The sequence below is a fragment of the Natrix helvetica genome, assembly GCF_964273705.1.
Source record: "Natrix helvetica genome assembly, chromosome: 1".
Classification (NCBI taxonomy): domain Eukaryota; kingdom Metazoa; phylum Chordata; class Lepidosauria; order Squamata; family Natricidae; genus Natrix; species Natrix helvetica.
Window position 1 is genome coordinate 210087369 of NC_138548.1, and position 15644 is coordinate 210103012.

Consider the following 15644-nt stretch of genomic DNA (forward strand, 5'->3'; position numbering starts at 1 on the left):
TTTATTATTATTAATTTAATTTATTTACCACCTTATTATTTTTACAAATAACTCTGGGCGGCGATCATATCCAAACACATCTTCCTTCTCTTCCTATTTTCCTCACAACCACCACCTTGTGAGGCAGGTTGGGCTGAGAGAGAACAACTGTCTCAAAGTCACCCAGCCGGCTTTCATGGCTAAGGTGGGACTTGAACTCATGTTCTGCTAGTTTCTAGCCTGGTGGCTTAACTACTGGACAAAACTGTCTGCATAAGGTTCAAACAGGCTCTGGTTTAAGGTCATAGCTAACCTTACCTTCTGCCCTCCCTCACCTCGACCCCCAAAAGGCCAAATATAATATTTCGGCTCTGATTCCTAATGTTATAAGCCTGGGATGAAAAATTGGTCAACACTACTTGCTTGTGATGGGTTTCCCAACATTCAGTTTGCGAAAGAGAGGTAGGCAAGAAACAGCTTTAAAGTGACAGACGATTCTTTTATATTTAAAAACCAAATAATAATATTAATAATAATAAACCCAGATTAAATAAAATGTACAGTGAATATACCCAGCCAACATCTGTTATGTGCAATTAAATACGGCTCCGTACCGCGGCACAACGCTGAACAAAACAATATACACGTGTTCCGGAGAGGGGGCAAAGGGCAGGACATGTTCCTCCACACAAAAATAATAATAATAAAAAAAAAAAACAGAAGCCCCCCCCCAAACAAAACAAAAACAAATCAATGTCTCTTTCTCTTCATTTTGTCCATATAAATATCTCCAGGAAATTACCCCCTCTACCACCCAAATTTAAAAAAAAAGGGGGGGGGAGGGAAGAAAGACGGGGAGGCGCATGTGGAACTAAAGGAGGCTGGTCAAGGGGCCGTTGGGGGGGGGGTGAGGCTGGAGAGGCCAGTCCAATGTGCTTGTTGCCCTCCCCCTCCCCGCCCCTCTGTCTGCCCCTATTGGGAGCTGGCCCGCTCCAGCACACGCAGGTCGTAGTTCTTTTTGGCCATACGCAACTTGAAGCAGTTAAGAGAGTTGTTGAGATGCAGGGATGCGTTTTGGGCTGCCAAAGGGCTGGGGAAGACGGCCACGATGGTGTATAAGGCAGCAAGGTCAGAATGCCTGCCGTTCTCCGCAGTCCCGTGGTTATTGTCGCCCCCGCCCCCAGGACGCCCCTGAGTTTCTTTCAGCCACTGGATTTTGGCACCAGACATGGCTAACTGGGTGAAGAGCTTGTCAGCTTCGGTACGTGTGATTCCTTCGGGCAGGTCGGTAACTTCCAAGATACGGCCCAACACTGTCGGAAGAGGCAACCGGAGCAAAGAAGAAGGAAGAGAAATATGATTAGTATCCTCCTCTGAGGAAGTGGGGGGGGGGGAAGCAAGAGGCTGTAAGCAAAACATGAGGGGACTTCAGCTTTCATAAGTTAATAATTTTCTAGACTTCTGACTTGGAGACCTAACTCTCCTAGGCCAATGCTCTCCCATCGCCTGAATTCTTGCCTTTTAGAGGTTTTGGCTACTGGCCTTCGAAACAGAACCTAAGTATCATAGGAAGGTTAGTTTTAGAAGTCCCCACTCTGTTGAAAGCAAAAGACTAACATCTGTTATTACCTCCTTTGGGACAATCAACACCTGTTCCCTAAGTCAAGCAAGCAAGGCTGAGGATCTCCTTCACTACACTACTAAAGTGCAGCCTGTTTAAATGAAATATTCCCCTCCCCCCCCCGCAGTGTAGGATGTGTATCTCCACATATCAAATTGCTTTCGCCAGGCTTTGGTTATCAGTGAGTCGGTCCCTCAGCAATGTCTGCAAAATGCTACACCAACTTCCCTCTTTTGGGAAACTATTCCACATCTCAGTCAGTTTCCTCTCCATCGGTTTCATTGTATTAGACATTAGCAGGGATAGCCAACCATGGCAAAACATAAGAACGTAATGAGGTTTTTGGGGTTTCCCCCCCAGAAACGATACAAAATCATTCTAGTTTTCTATCTGAAAGCATGAGATCCAATGCAGAAAAAGTTGGTTTCTAATCAAATCCTGCTGGGTGCTGATTGGTAATGAATTCCTATTTACCAGTACACTAAACATACCATGAACATGTTCTAATACGCATGTGAATGGCCATTCATATTACCCTGGTAGTCTCTGTGACTCAGCATCCTTTCTGAGATACATCTGGTGCCAGCTTTAACTATCTTTTCAGTACGAGGCAAAGACGGTTATAGTTTATGGGTCTCTTAATCTATCATTATGTAAATTCAATGCTGCAATAATGTTTTTAAGTATCTAACTGCTGCTTTTTATTTTATTGTATGACTTAATTATCATTTAATTATATTTGATATTACAAATGTACAGCAAACCATCTAGCAAAATCTGGTTTTGAAGGGCACTATACACAGAATTTTAAAGAAAAAAAGGGAGAAAAAATGAAAAAAAAATGTCTTCCAAAGAATATTTTGCAGGCAATCCTCTACGTAAGACCACAATTGAGCCACCATTTTTTTGTTGCTAAATGAGACATTTGCCTCATTTTACGACCTTTCTTATCAAAGCTAGTAACATGGCTGTTAAGTGAAACTGGCTTCCCCATTGACTTTCTTTGTCAGAAAGGTCACAAAAGATGGTCACATGACCCCGGGACGCTGCAATCGTCATAAATATGAGTCAGCTGCCAAATGCCTGAATTTTGATCACATAACCATGGGGAAGCTGCAAGTATTGAAAATCTTTTTTCTCACTGCTGTTGTAACTTTGAATGGCCATTAAAGGAACTGTTGTAAGTTGAGAACTACCTGTATTACAGAGGTAAATCATAGTGTTATAGATTGGTGAAAAAAATGATAGGAAAATTCTGGGATTTACAGTATGCAGGCTATATAAATGTGACAGTTTCCTAAACAATTCTGGGAAATGTAGTTTGGTGGGATGTTTCTAATCACCCCACTTTAAATACAATTCCCCAAATGTATTCAAAAAAGAAATACCACCTCCCCAAAAATCCCTTTCTCATAGACTGCTCATTAAAAAAAAAACCTACCAAATTGGAAATTAATATGAGAGGATGATGGAGCGGGTATACATTTTTATCTGCATCTAATCTATATTCCTCCATATACCTAAATATAAGGCTCTGCTGGGAAAAAGGATATTTCCTACAGTCAACTTTATGTATACTGAATCATTTTTCAGAAGGGTTCTGTGCTCGGGGAATTAGTCCTTCTGACTATTTGCTTGGCAGTACATTTGAATGTGTGTGCCTCAAGTATGCAAGCATTATAGCAGTTCCAGTTTCCAGTGAGTAGGAGTGCTGGGTCCTAGCAGGCGGGATTCTTTACTAATATTAAACAGGTACGTAACAAATATAGCACCAAGCAATTTTCCATTGGAGAGTGCAAACAGAACGGCTTAAAGGAACAGCTCTAATTTGTTTATGGGGGAATTTTCAGGGCCCCTCCTCAATGACTGAGATGGGAACTTTTTTTGGCTTCTTAGCCTGCCTTGCACAAATCAAATTTGCTTACTATTTCCCAAGAATGAACAAAGACTCCTGAATGGTCAGTTTCACACAGCAAACTTCTTAAAAGTCAGCATTATTCTTTTTTTAAAAAGATATTTGCAGAGGAAAAGGAATAGACTGTATATCTATAAACCCAGTATTGATAAGAGAGAAAAGAGTGTAAAATAGATAAATTATGAAAAGGGCTGGCTCTATTAGACATTTTTAGGAAGCTTGAGGAAATAGTGGCACTATGTTTGAAGCACTGTGAGATGCCAATACTTCTAGCCCCTTGGCACTGACAGTAATGGTTTTGCTATTTGCTGTTGCTATCAGGCAAGTCTGTTAGGATTCACCCAGGAGTGGATACCTGGGACATTTGTTGATGAGAAGGCCCAACAAAAATTATCAATAGCAACGGAATGAATCAAATATCCTGGGGCAACATCTACAGCTTCAGATTCAAAGTGTAGAACAGGTAACTCCTTGACTTATGACCACAACTGAGCCCAAATTTTGTTGCTAAACAAGATGTTTGTTAAGTGAATTTTGCCCCATTTAATGACCTTTCTTGCCACATTTGCTAAGTGAATCACTGCAAATAATAATAATAATAATAATAATAATAATAATAATAATAATAATAATAATAATAATAATAATAATACTTTAATTTATAGACCGCACCCTTTCCTAAACAGGACTCGGGGCGGTGTACAGTCATATTAAAAAACTCTGTTAAGTTAGTAACAGAGTTATTAAGTGAATCTGGCTTCCCCATTGACTTGGCTTATTAGGTCGCCAATGGGGATCACATGACCCCGGGATACCGCAACTGTCGTAAATATGAATCACTTGCCAAGGATCTGAATTTTGATCACATGACCATGGGGATGCCGCAACAATCCTAAGTGTAAACGGTCGTAAGTCACTTTTTTCCAGTGTGTTGTAACTTTGAATGGTCACTAAATGAAGTATTGTAAGTCGAGGACTTCCTGCATAAAATACCAGTTTATTGTTACCAAACCCAAAGATATAATCACTCATGAATTTGGAGTCTAAGCTCTGGTCAAAGTAAGATAAGTAAGATAACAGATCCCCATGACCAAGTAGCCCTGGCATCTTGGCAGAGGATAAGCCTACATCAAGTTGATCCTTCGAAGTAGAGCTTAAATCTGGCCATGCTGACTAGGAATTCTTGGAGCTGGGATGCTCTAGTTCTAGAAGGCTATTATAATGGGACTGGGGAGGTGTCACTTACCTACATCACTTGTCCCAAGATCTGTGGATGCTGACTTGAGAGCTTGCTTCTTACTTCGGTTGCCATGCTTCATCCCTGTTTGTGCCTGTGATGGAAGAACAAAGGAATAGTAACACAGATACACAAATACGTTATCCTTCACGTTTTTATGCTGGAATTCATTGCAGGAGCCGCCAGTGCTACTGTTTAATCTTTAACCAATGGGTCAAACCAAACCAAGTCTGAGAAGGAGCAATTATGCTAAATGAAGTTTAGCAGGCTTGGATGGGAGATTTGGCATTGTGCACACTTTAACCCCCACTACTAAAGAAGGTGAATTTTAAAGGGCACAAAGGTCTTACCGAGCCTTCACCATTGTCACTAATAGCCACAAACACAGCAAATTACAAAACAGAATGTATGGAAATGTTTCACTTGTGCTTATTTAACATCTAAGTTCTGTATTATCTACTCATTTTTCAACATGAAGTAAGTCCTCTGACTTACTTTGGTCTCTGTTCTGACAAAATCAGACCCATCATCTTTTTGTCTTGTTACGAGTACACCAGGAGTTTTGACAGTGTATGGAGGCTAAGAGAGAGAGAATGTTTTCACCCACTTGCCAGATACATACTACACTCAGCAGCCATTCTCTTTATCTCTTGAGCTAGCAGGAAGTGGCAGTCACAGGTCCATATTAAAATATTGTGCCGCAATTATCAAGTTTTTTATTTTTGAGGAAGGTCTATAGGGCAATGTGGAGCCCAGAACAATTCTTGGAAGCAAAGATTACAGGATGATTGCTTGCTGCTGTGCCATGACTGCTTCCTATTTTTGAAAAAAGGGAAAGAATCTTAATGTCAGGTCCGGCCAGCTCAGAGCCCTGGAGCTGCCATTCAGGGGGGAGAAGACTGGGCCAGCTGCCAAGACTCACCGTCCCACCTACACAAACTGAAGAAATTCATGCTAACAATCCATGATTAATTGCCGGGTGGTTTCGCTCTGGGTTACAAGGTGATGGGTGTGCGCACGCATGGGGTGCGGCTTATCTTAATTACCAATGTAGCTATAAAAGGTGGTGGGGAAGCACAGGGTGGCAGCTCTGACAATTTATTCATTGCCTTCGTGCTTTGTTGGTCAGTTCGTGCCGGAGGAAGAATACAAACTGCATTTCAAACTGTTTCTGTGTTTGGCTGGTTTCATTATCCCTTCGGAACCTGACACTTAAAAGAATTGTGCTGGGAAAAACTGGTTGATAGCATTAGCAATAGCATTAAGGCTTATATACTGCTTCAAAATGCTTTACAGCCCTCTCTAAGCAGTTTACAGATGCAGCATATTGCCCCCAACAATCTGGGTCCTCATTTTACCGACCTCGGAAGGATGGAAGGCTGAGTCAACCTTGAGCTGATGAGAATTGAACTGTCGGCAGTCGGCAGAATTAGCCTGCAATACTGCATTCTAACCGCTGCACCATCAAGGCTCATCTAACGTCAAAAAAGCCTATGACTAATCTCTTAAAGGGAAAAAGACCCTCTTAAATTTTGACCACTCCGCTGAGAAACGTTTCTTGTGGCCTCCAGTCCTGTCTCCACTCACCTGGTGTGCTGTATAGCTGGACTGGTTGTGCAAGAGAGGTGGGGGGCAAATGGAGAGATTGTACTGCAGTGGCTGGCCCAGCAAGGAATAGCGCCCATCACCTGGGGAGGGAAAAGAGACCAAGAAAAGTTAATTGATGCCCTCCCCCCCGACTCTCTTTTTGTATCATAAATAAGGGTGGGAGAGAGGACACAGAGAGTATAGCAATCAAAGGTCGACAATCTTTTCTAAGTGAAATTTAGTGATCTCCTGATATTTCAGCTGTTTAGAAATGTATCTGACTGAGGAAGAGTGGGCATACTGGTGGGATCTTAATCAATCTTCTCTTCTTTATTAAGAGGGATCTTCACTTCTTCATAAATCAATGGGCAAACAGTTGAAAACATACCCATTTACTGGTAAAATGTCCTTAATTAGGCAAATATTCAGGTAGAAGTATTTAGATTGCTTTCATTTGAAGCTCGAAGAATATCAGAGAATATTGGGACTGTTCAGCATCATAGCGTAAAACCATGGAGAACTGCTCTGTGGTTTTCTAATGGCTGGGTGTTGCAATTTGTAGTGAAGCTACTTTAATCTGAAACTGTAAAGACACTACAGGTAGTTCTCGACTTACAGCAGTTCATTTAGTGACCGTTCAAAGTTACAATGGCAGTGAAAAAAGTGACTTATGACTGTTTTTCACACTTACGACCATTGGGAGTATCTCCATGGTCATGTGACCAAAGTTCAGACCTGTGGCAACTGACTCATATTTATGACGGCCACAGCATCTCGGAGTCATGTGATCACCTTTTGTGACCTTCTGACAAACAAAGTTAATGGGCAAGCCAGATTCACTTAACAACCTTAATTTAACGACTGCAGTGATTTGCTTAACATCTATTTATTTATTTATTTATTTATTCTTCGCATTTCTAAACCGCCCCCTCTCCCAAAAAGGGACTCGGGGCGGCGTACAGTTCACACAACACATAACAGGTAATAAATACAATATAAATATAAATATAAATATAAATATACATATACACATGGAGGAGGTTAAAAATTAAAAGAACTGTATAGAAGAATAAACTATGGCTCTAAGAGCCCTAAAATCAATTAAATTTAAAATACTACCCTTAAAATAACCAGTTGAGAGTATACTTCCAGGAGGTAGAAGTTGTAACAATTAAAATTATGCCAGGCCAGCTAATCGAAACAGGTGAGTCTTCAATTTTTGTCGGAAGGAGCGGAAGTCCGTGGTGGTTCTAATGTCGGGGGGGAGGTCATTCCAGAGGGTTGGGCCCATCACAGAGAAGGCCCTATTCCTTGGCGCCGCCCGCTGGCATTGCCTGGTGGACGGCACCTGGAGAAGGCCCTCCCTGTGAGAGCGGATTGGCCGCAGGGATGTATGTGGGAGGATGTGATCCCGCAAGTAACTAGGTCCTGTACCATGGAGCGCTTTAAATATAGTAATCAAGACCTTGAAACGCACCCGAAAAACCACAGGCAGCCAGTGCAGCTCGCGCAGGAGTGGTGTTACGTGGGAATATCTAGAACTTCCCATAACAACCCGCGCGGCCGCGTTCTGGACTAGCTGCAGTCTCTGGGCGTGTCCCAAGGGAAGCCCCATGTAGAAAGCATTACAGTAGTCTAGGCGAGACGTCACCAGCGCATGAGTGACTGTGCGTAAGGCATCCCGGTCCAGTAGGGGGCGCAATTGGCGCACCAGGCGAACCTGGTGGAACGCCCCCCTTGCCACGGCTGCAAGAAAGGTTGTGAGATGGGGGCAAAACTCACTTAACAAATGTCTCACTTAACATCAGAAATCTGGAGCTCAATTGTGGCCTTAAGTCGAGTATAACCCACGCTGCTACTGACAAGTTGGTGAATAGGACACCAAGCAAGAAGCTCAGGTCCGGAAGACCAAAGTCACTGGTATGGAATCGCCCTTTATTCTAATATAAACATATTGACTAATTTTCCATTGTTCATTATGATAAACCCCACTATCTTTGTTACCTTGTGCTGGGCCCACAGGCCGGGGGAACTGTGTGAGCACCGGAAGGGGACTGAGACCTGTGCAGACACTGTTGAGGCTGGTAACGGGTGATGGTGCAGGGGACTGTGTGGGCGATGTAATAGGGCTATTCAGCTGGGTGCTGCTGGCCTAGAAACAGAGGGGGGGGAGTCAAAAGGTTAGTCGTACAGGCTGGCAATTAGCAAAACTACTGACAACTGAATCTTTTCTCCCTGTTCCACCAGGCCCCCTTCCCCTTCGCCTTACCTGAGCGCTGGTGTCTGGGTTATAGATGTCACCAGGCTTCTGACTTCGCTGGTCTAAACTGTAGTACTTGCAGTGGTTCCACTGCACCATGGATGAATTCTGAGGAGGCTGGGGGCCATTGGGCACATTGAGCTGCATGACCACAACGCCAGGCCCTGCCGGAGACACCCCTAAGAGGAGAAAGGGGGGAAACGATCAGAGTATTCTGGACATCGTGTCAAGCCATCAACCTTCTTGGTCTCTTTTCCAGCCTCTTCTCTCCTTGGAGATGATGTGGTCACAAGAGAAACGTCATGGGAATCGATTTTTAACAGAGGCAATTCCTGACTTATGGCACCATTTCCTTCCTGGACCGCTTGAGAAAGTCCATTTTCCCAGAGTTTGCCTGCCATATTTGCATATGCACAAAATGACAGGTAGCTTCCTCCATGTATGCAAAGGATGTCCCGCTTTTTCTGCAAGGGCTAAAATGGTGAGTCGTGTTTTATGTTCCTTGATGCAGTTTAAACACATGTAAATTGGCTTAACTCAGAGACCACCTATGCTAGCATTTCATCAGCTTATGAATTTACATGGTCGAACTACATTAGCAATAAAATAAATTATTTGAAATAAATTATTTATTCTCAGAAATCTGATTAAATAAATGTTGAAAGCATGAGGGGGAAAAAAGCAACGTTCTAAAAGGTGTGAGGCATAGTGTACTATTAAGTACATTAAATGAATGAATGTACATTAAACCTTTTAGAAAAGCATTTCAATTAGAACAATGAGCAATAAACCAGACTGGTCAACTGCCGTAGCAGACCAATCTTCCTTAACCTGTTGTGCCCCCCTCTGGTACACGCTGTGACTGCAACTGCCAGCATTTTCAAAAACAATACTATCAATCCAATCAATCAGAATAGAGCTGGAAGGGACCTTTGAGGTCTTTTAGTCCAGCCCCCCGCTCACGCAGGAGACCCTACACCATTTCAGATAGGTGACTGTCCAGTCTCTTCTTTAAAAACCCCAGTGATGAAGCACCCACAACTTCTGAAGGCAACTTCTGAACCTTTGGAGGTCTCCTCTCCAAACCTTCTTATCCATATAAAAAAAGGGATGCAGATATTTTCAAGGAACATCAACCTCAACAGAATGAGGGGTTTTCCCAAATCTGTGATTGGCCAAAAGCAAAAGCAGCAGGATGGCACTCTCCCCATCCCCATTGGAGAGGACCACCAGGGCATTTGTACCCCAAATCTCAGCCTGCAACCACATCAGAAAACATCCAAACTACCTCCAAGGAGGTCTAGGGACCCAGCTGATCCTAGGCCAGCAACCAGGAAGCATTGGACTTTATCCCAACTGGCAGCTGCTCCACAACACCATTTCTGGTCCACAGCAAGGCAGCACAGGTAGTTAAAACATCAATGAAGATTCTCAATCAACCAGTAGAGTTGTCTGGAAGTTTGAATCACGGCAACCAGATTTCTTTTCTTTTTTTTTGTCTGAAATGTTGCATTGCAGTCTGAGCAAGTTGGTCCTCCAGGATGGTTTCATTTCTCACCTAATCTGAATAGGCTGATAAAGAAATATTTCAAACTGAAAAAGAAAAGAAGTCCAGCTGCCATGATTCAACTTCCAGAATGCTAATTAAGCTGGAAGAGCTGTAAAATATCTGAAGGGTGCTATGCTGGGAACGGTACACAGGTAAGATTGGACAGGCTAGGAAGCACATGGCTCTTAGTCAAAAACCAACGGCTGTGAAGAGAATAGATAAATTTTTCCCTTTGGATGCCAGTCTTTGATTTCAGTTTGCCTATGAGAGGGGTCGGCAACCTGCAGCTCTGGAGCCGCATGTGGCTCTTTCATCCCTCTGCTGTGGCTCCCTGTCGCCGATTGGCGCCACCATTTTGAGAGTAGCTTCTGGTTGGGAGGGGGAAGGACGGCATGCTAGGAGGAGAGACTATGGCAAGGGCTGGGTTTTCCTGTCAGCTCCACAATTGATAGGGCTTTCGGTTAGCACAGGTAGAGGAAAAAGGATGCTGCCCTAGGAGGAGACTCTGTGGTGGGGGAACCGGACTTCCAGTCGGCTCCAGAATTGAATGGGGGGGCTTTCAGTTAGGACCTTTGTGGCTCTTTGAGTGTTTAAGGTTGACGACCCCTGGCGTATGGTAAGTGTGAAGACAAAAACTCATGTGTGTTTGCTTCCCTAAAATGCTTCCAGTCTTAGGAATACGGTCTACTCGGGAAGAAATGAGCTACGCCTGCTTTGACTCTAGAGTTATCATGGGCAGCAGTAGCCATATAATACCACATTAATCAACACTTATTTCAAATATGAGAAAAGAGGAAGAGAGACAGGAACTCAGCACTGGATATAGCAAAGTTTCCAGATCAGTGATGACAAGCCTGTGACATGCTTGTTAAAAGACTCGCCATGACATTTGAGTGGCATGTCAGCATTCACCCGACACTCAATAAGTATTCTCGAAAGTATGACCTGTTCTTGTGCAATTTTGGGAGGCTGTGGGGGCCATGCCAGAATGGGGTGTACTCTCACATGGCCTCCAGAACTTGATCATCCATGGTTTTGGGGTGGGATATCATCTGTACGCTGATGATACTCAGCTGTACATTTCCACCCCGAACCACCCCAACGTGGCCGTCAAAGTGATGTCCCGGTGTGTGGAGGCCGTACGGGTCTGGATGGATGACAACCGACTCAAACTCAACCCCTCCAAGACGGAGTGGCTGTGGGTACCGGCTCCCCGGTTCAGCCAATTAATTCCATCCTTGGCCATCGGGGGCATTCAACTTGCTCCCGTGGAGCGGGCGCGCAATTTGGGCGTCCTCCTGGATGCCCGGCTGTCCATGGATGACCATGTGACAGCCGTGGCAAGGGGGGCGTTCCACCAGGTTCGCCTGGTGCGCCAATTGCGCCCCCTACTGGACCGGAAGGCCCTACGCACAGTCACTCACGCCCTGGTGACGTCCCGCCTGGACTACTGTAACGCTCTCTACATGGGGCTCCCCTTGAAATGCACCCGGAGGCTACAGCTGGTCCAGAACGCAGCCACGCGGGTAATTATGGGGAGTACTAGGTACTCCCATGTGACACCTTTCCTGCGTGAGCTGCACTGGCTTCCTGTGGTCTATCGGGTGCGTTTCAAGGTTTTGATAACTATCTTTAAAGCGCTCCATGGCTCAGGACCTAGTTACTTGCGGGATCGTATTCTTTCCCATACATCCCTGCGACCAATTCGCTCGCACAGAGAGGGACTCCTCCAGGTGCCGTCCACCAGACAGTGTCGAGGGGCGGCACCTAGGAGTAGAGCCTTCTCTGTGGCGGGCCCAGCCCTGTGGAATGACCTCCCTCCGGATATTAGGACTACGTCTGACCTCCGTTCCTTCCGAGTTAAGCTCAAGACCCACCTATTCCAAGTAGCTGGCCTGGCTCAACCATGATCTAACTATATCGCTCCTGACGGGTTTTTATTAGTGTAATTCAATTGAATTTATTTATTGGGATTTTTAAATATTGTGACTTTTTAATTGTTTTTTAGCTATCAGCCTACCTCCTCCTTGTATACGTCTTATATACGTCCTTGTTATATGTATGTCCTGTCCAGATTTGTAGTGTACTTTGTATTTTATTTGTTTTATTGTACGCCGCCCCGAGTCCTTCGGGAGAGGGTGAGGCTTAGAAATAAATATTCTATTCTATATTCTTGTGTGAGAGGCCTATATTCAAGCTTAGCTTCAGGAGGCTCTGAAAAATGTGTGAGAATGTGGGGTGCTTTTGAGGCGATTTTTGGAGACTGCAGAGGCCGTGTGAGAATGGGGCAGACTTTTGTCTCAAAGGTGCTTTTTCCCCCCCTTCAAAGGCAGCTGGACAATTTTCACCTTGAGGAAGAAGATGATGATGTTTTGCTTCTCATCCAAGTTGTCTTTTTCTTCCTCAAGGGAAAAAAAAAACAGTCCCGTTGCCTTTTGAATAAAGAACCTTTGAGACAACTATGACCTGGATGACTCAGAATCTCCACAGACACTATATAGGCTTCTGTGTGGCCTCTGGACCCTGTCAGAAGTTGTCCCAAAAGACCATGTTTTTGTTGGCCCGAGGACAGTTTTCCAAGGCTGCAGAAGAGCATTTGAAAACAAAGAACCACCACCTGAAGGTAAGCAGTAAATCCTGGGGATCACACACGATTGGACTGCATTTTTTTGAAAAATAAATGAATGTTTAAAACATTCATGTTTCTTGTTTGTTTGGAGGGTTGGGTTTTTTTTTTTTTTTTTTTGGACATGCCAATAGAATCAAGTTAGGCGGTTTCTGAATTTTTGATATTCTGAGCCCAAAAGTCTCGCCATCACTGTTCCAGGTACTTTTGATACTTTGAATTATTTCTGTCTCTCTGCAGTCCTGGCTCAATGAAGCTGCTTCCCAGGGCCAGAAGAATTCTAAGAACATTAAACTAACTCACTTAAAAATAATAATTGCCTGAGATGGATGACAGGGTAGCAACTTTACCTCCCCCAAGGTTCAAACTTCAGCTTCTTTTTCCAGATCCCTTAACTTGAAACAGGGTGAACATATCCATGCACAGGTACAGACAGGGTAAAGGATCTGAAATTGCATAACTTTCAAGGCCGATTCTCGTATACAAGAAAAGGCAGACAGGGGGGAGAACAACTCGGCTTTCACAGGCAGTTCTCCTTTGGTAGGCTTTGCGGTATAAGCTTTTGAAATTGATTGTCTTACTGACTTTCTCCTTGAAGGGATGGAAGGATGGAATGTAACATTCAGACTGGCAGTATGGTGGGTCTGGAGCTTTGGGGTTGTGAAACTGGCTCCTAGTCAACAGTGTGAAGATGCTCACTCTGTTTGCCTGGGAAATGGGGAAACCGCACTTGACCCAGAAACCTCTTCACTTCACTGCAGTAACTTTGAACCATCACACACACACACACACACACACACACACACACGAACGAGGCCGAGAGGAAAACAGCTGGGGAAAAGCTGCAGGATAAAACCAGATGGGCCCCATTCAGCAGAGAAATTACTGCTGCTCCACAGAATTGGCAGCGATGATCGTCTCAGACCCGCCCACTTCAATGTCACAGTGAGAAAAACGATTGCTCGTTTAAAATCTTCCTCTGCTGTCAAACACAAGAAAGTTCAAAAGAACAAAATGCTACACTTATATAATTTACAACCCTGGAAATGGTTCCGAGATGCCGTTTCTGCTTGCTGCCAAAAACTAGATTTTACTCTTGATTCATTATTGAAAACCTATCATTACAATTGACCTTATTCATTAGGTTTGGCAGAGGTCCATGACCGAGAAGATCTTCTAAAAAAGACCCACAAAGGGCACAATTAATAGGGGTCCATTGTGATGCCCTCTCTGACACCCAGGATGGCATCAGCCACTACACAGAAAATAATACATAATAATACAATAGTAGAGTTGGAAGGGACCTTGGAGGTCTTCTAGTCCAACCCCCTGCCTAGGCAGGAAACCCTATACCGTTTCAGACAGATGGTTATCCAACATCTTCTTAAAGACTTCCAGTGTTGGGGCATTCACAACTTCTGGAGGCAAGCTGTTCCCCTGATTAATTGTTCTAACTGTCAGGAAATTTCTCCTCAGTTCTAAGTTGCTTCTCTCCTTGATTAGTTTCCACCCATTGCTTCTTGTTCTACCCTCAGGTGCCTTGCAGAATTAGCTTGATTCCCTCTTCTTTGTGGCAATCCCTGAGATATTGGAACATAAGGTGAGTCTATTCAGTAGAGACCTCTGGGACAAGGAATTAATTTTCCTTCCATCCTCAGGGGTTTTTGGACCAACCAGAGGGAGTGCCTTTTTACCATAATTTCTCCCTGGCCAGTACGAGCCAACAGAATGGGCATATACTGGGTGGATCCCCTCAATTAAATAGTTTCAGTGTCCAGGAAGCATGCCTTCTCTGTGGGGGTGACTGCCTCCTGGAATGAGATTCCCCTAGAAATTTGTGTGGCTGCTTCCCTGATGGTGTTCAGTAGACTGGAATGAGCCCCTTGTTAGATGTGTTTTACATAATTTGCATATGTTTTGGTGTTGGTTGTCTGGAAGTTCCATCTTCTTTATTTCCTTCACTGTATTTTCATTTACCCTTTTTATCTTGTTTCTTTATAATTGTGAGCAGTTCAGACTTGGCTTGGAGTTGGGCTCCATGGAAATAAACAAAATATTAGGGAGTCCAGAAACTTGTTTGAAAGCGTATCTGGCGTTCCTTCACATAAAGCCAAATCGGTGTTAAACAGCTTTCTGATCCTAGCTATACTTCAAGACATTTTAATAAAATTATGTTTGACTCCAAGGGAGCATCCACCAAACTGAGCATCTAGATTACTAGATTCAAAATCTCGTCAAGCACAATATGGCTTCCTACAAGTCATTCCAGAAAATTATGGGACAGAATTGAGGAACAGGCTTTGGAGCATCTTTAGGAGATGGTATTGTACATGTGGTCTACATTTGCAAATTCTTGGCAGTCCAAAGCAGCCTAAACCCAAAGGGGGTAGGGTTATGCAGGAAAAAAATATTGATGGGCAAAAAAACATAAACAGGAATAATTGGGCAATGACAACGATGATGTTTCTCCAGTTTGCATATACAGTACTGGGCTGACCCCAAGCTTCCAAAACACTCTAAGGGAAGCACATATACGATGTTACTGGATAATAATGTACTGAATAAGGAATTGCACCTGCATGGGATAGTTACACTCTTGGGTCTTCTCCAGGAATTAGTCACCGGACAGACAAATTACAGTGATTTCCAGGGTTATGTTTCACAGCTAATAGCAATTAGCAATTAGATTTATAAACCACTTCACAGTGCTTTACAGTCCTAAGCAGTTTACAGACTAAAGAATCTGGGTCCCTAGTTGCTTATATATATATAATAAGCAATAAGCATATAATTTCCACTTACTTCCTAACTGGTAACGTACCAGATATATTTTTTCAAAAGGGTTCAGAAACTTAATATGGAACGTTATT

General features: G+C 43.6%; 1 protein-coding gene across 7 annotated transcripts in view; it reads right to left on the reverse strand.

Annotated features, from left to right (window-relative positions):
* Positions 1 to 457: 457 nt before the first annotated feature.
* R3HDM2 (R3H domain containing 2) overlaps positions 458 to 15644 on the reverse strand; it is a 199947-nt gene continuing 184760 nt past the window's right edge. For all 7 annotated transcript variants that reach the window (XM_081934635.1, XM_081934639.1, XM_081934637.1 and 4 more), the window contains 5 exons: positions 8609 to 8778; positions 8344 to 8491; positions 6340 to 6440; positions 4762 to 4846; positions 458 to 1292 (listed from right to left, as the gene is read on the reverse strand). In XM_081934635.1, coding sequence (XP_081790761.1) covers positions 952 to 1292; positions 4762 to 4846; positions 6340 to 6440; positions 8344 to 8491; positions 8609 to 8778 — 845 coding nt within the window. In that variant the 3' untranslated portion in view covers positions 458 to 951. The remainder of the gene's footprint in view (positions 1293 to 4761; positions 4847 to 6339; positions 6441 to 8343; positions 8492 to 8608; positions 8779 to 15644) is intronic.